Source organism: Sprattus sprattus, assembly GCF_963457725.1.
Source record: "Sprattus sprattus genome assembly, chromosome: 3".
In the NCBI taxonomy this organism is placed as follows: Eukaryota; Metazoa; Chordata; class Actinopteri; order Clupeiformes; family Clupeidae; genus Sprattus; species Sprattus sprattus.
The window spans coordinates 25,136,041-25,138,540 of NC_137922.1; the positions used below are offsets into that span (position 1 = coordinate 25,136,041).

A 2,500-nucleotide genomic window follows, 5' to 3' on the forward strand; every position below is an offset into this window, starting at 1 on the left:
AGAAAACTTATGAAGAACAATACTGTGCTTCCCTTCGGGCAAGCACACTAATAATAACAATTGTCATATGAATAGTATTCCTAGTTATGTATCAACATACTGGTCTTATTTGTAATGTATTTTTATTTCATTTTTGTAAATTTCTCATAATGTACAATGTAAAGTGTATAATGTTGTTACGTCGAGCACCAACTGCTAAATATAAACTTGAATTACAAAAAAACTAAAATCTAAATTCAAGGAGCTAGTCCAGCTAGGCGAGCGCGAGAGGCTTTTCTACCGGCCTGGGGGGCTACTTAGGACCCCATGAGAGTGCTTCACCAATCAGAGCAGACCTCCATGAGAGTGCTTCACCAATCAGAACAGACCCCCGACGGGCCAACTCGAACATGTCATGGAAATTCCGGAGGCATGGAAAGCGCTTTAAGTGGTCGTGGAGTCGGACAATCCGTTGCGGAATTCCAGGAAGAATGAGATATTCTGTCTGGAATGTGTGGCAGACCCCCCAAGACCCTCACACACACACACATACACACACACACACACATACACACACACACACACACACACACACACACACACTCCACATGTGATTACTATTGAACATATTTTGATCTGACTTCTGTGTGTGAAGCTTCTCCAAGGGGTTCAGAAATGCGAGTGGAGTGTGTTGTGACTCCACAGGGATTCTGGTTCATGACTTTAACCCTCTTAAATGCTTCCACACATGGCCCCTCATGGTCTCTCATACACACATTCTCTTTCGCACACACACACTTACACGTGCACACACACACACACACACACACACACTTACACGTACACACACACACACACACACACACACACATACACACACACACACACACACACACACACACACACATGTATACACACACACACACTCGCTCTGTTATTGTGCCGTCAGAAAGACATTATTTTGTAGGAGCGTGTGCAGGTGGGGTAAGGTTTGGGGTTTTGAGGGGGGAATTACTTGCCTATGCCCAAAACATGAGTGTGTCGGTGAGATTGAACAGAGGAGTGTGAGTGTGTGAGTCGGTGTTTGTGAGTGTGTGTGTTGGTGTGAGTGTGTGTTTGTAAGTGTGTGTGTGTGTGTGTGTGTGTGTGTGTGTTAATGTGTGTTTGTGTGTTTGTGTGGGGCCAGTTATTAGGTTTGGGAGGCTGAGGCGGGCCCATCCAATTCGGATCTGTGGCCGTGATGGTTTATATATTATACACACACACACACACACACACACACACACACACACACAGACACACATCTGTGGCGCTGCTGCTCTGGATTGATATCATCTCCATCAGCCCTGGCCTGCAGACACCAATCAATAACAGACCAGCTCAGGCCTGCTCACATGCACAACACAGCTCTAAAGTATGTGCCTAAATGTGTGTGTGTGTGTGTGTGTGTGTGTGTGTGTGTGTGTGTGTGTGTGTGTGTGTGTGTGTGTGTGTGTGTGTGTGTGTGTGTGTGTGTGTGTGTGTGTGTGTGTGTGTGTGTGTGTGTGTGTGTGTGTGTGTGTGTGTGTGTGTGTGTGTGGTGTGTGTGTGTGTGTGTGTCAGTTAGTCCGCTCTGTTTGTCCCTTCAGTAGCTTGATGTGCACTGGCAGAGCACTGCAGTCTAGTGTGGATTAAACCTGCAGTCTAGTGTGGATTAAAACCTGCAATCTACTGTGAATTAAACCCTGCAATCTACTGTGGATTAAGCCTGCAGTTTATTGTGGATCTTACTTACTTACTTACTTACTTACTTACTTCACCTCACTCTTAAGGGATAAAGACCGTTCTACTATTTTGTGAGATATAATCATATGTGTTGTGGGGCATAGACCTTTGTACGTTTGTTCTCCATGTCATGTCTTTACTCTTTATCGTCATATGTCACATATACAGTATGTGGCTCTTTCAGTAATGCGTATGAGTCAGATATATGTTGTGTCCACATCGACATGTGTCAGATATATGCCGTCTCTTTCAGTAATACGTTTGGTCAGATTTATGTCATCATGTCCATATCAGCGTTTGTCAGATATCGCTAGTACATGTATGATGACTAACTTCATTCCTCCTCTTCCTCTTCCTCCTCAGTGGATGAAGGACATGTGGCGCTCAGACTCGTGCTACAACAGTTACGGAGTGGACGGCTCATCCTGCTCCTTCTTCATCTACCTGAGCGAGGTCAGATACACACACACACACACACACACACACACACACACACACACACACACACACACACACACACACACAGAGAGTTACGGAGTGGACGGCTCATCCTGCTCCTTCTTCATCTACCTGAGCGAGGTCAGATACACACACGCAAACATACGCACACGCACACGCACACGCACACGCACACGCACACGCACACGCACACGCACACGCACACGCACACTCACACACAGAGTTACGGAGTGGACAGCTCATCTTGTTCCTTCTTCATCTACCTGAGCGAGGTCAGATACAAGCACGCACGCACGCA

At 46.1% G+C, this 2,500-nt stretch overlaps 1 protein-coding gene across 1 annotated transcript in view; it reads left to right on the forward strand.

Annotated features, from left to right (window-relative positions):
* The window catches only part of mgat5 (alpha-1,6-mannosylglycoprotein 6-beta-N-acetylglucosaminyltransferase), a gene marked incomplete at both ends in the record, with an annotated part of 95,351 nt that overhangs the window by 33,986 nt on the left and 58,865 nt on the right, over positions 1-2,500 (forward strand). The window contains one exon of the mRNA XM_080835414.1: positions 2,107-2,196. Within this exon, the coding sequence (XP_080691540.1) occupies positions 2,107-2,196 (90 nt within the window). The remainder of the gene's footprint in view (positions 1-2,106; positions 2,197-2,500) is intronic.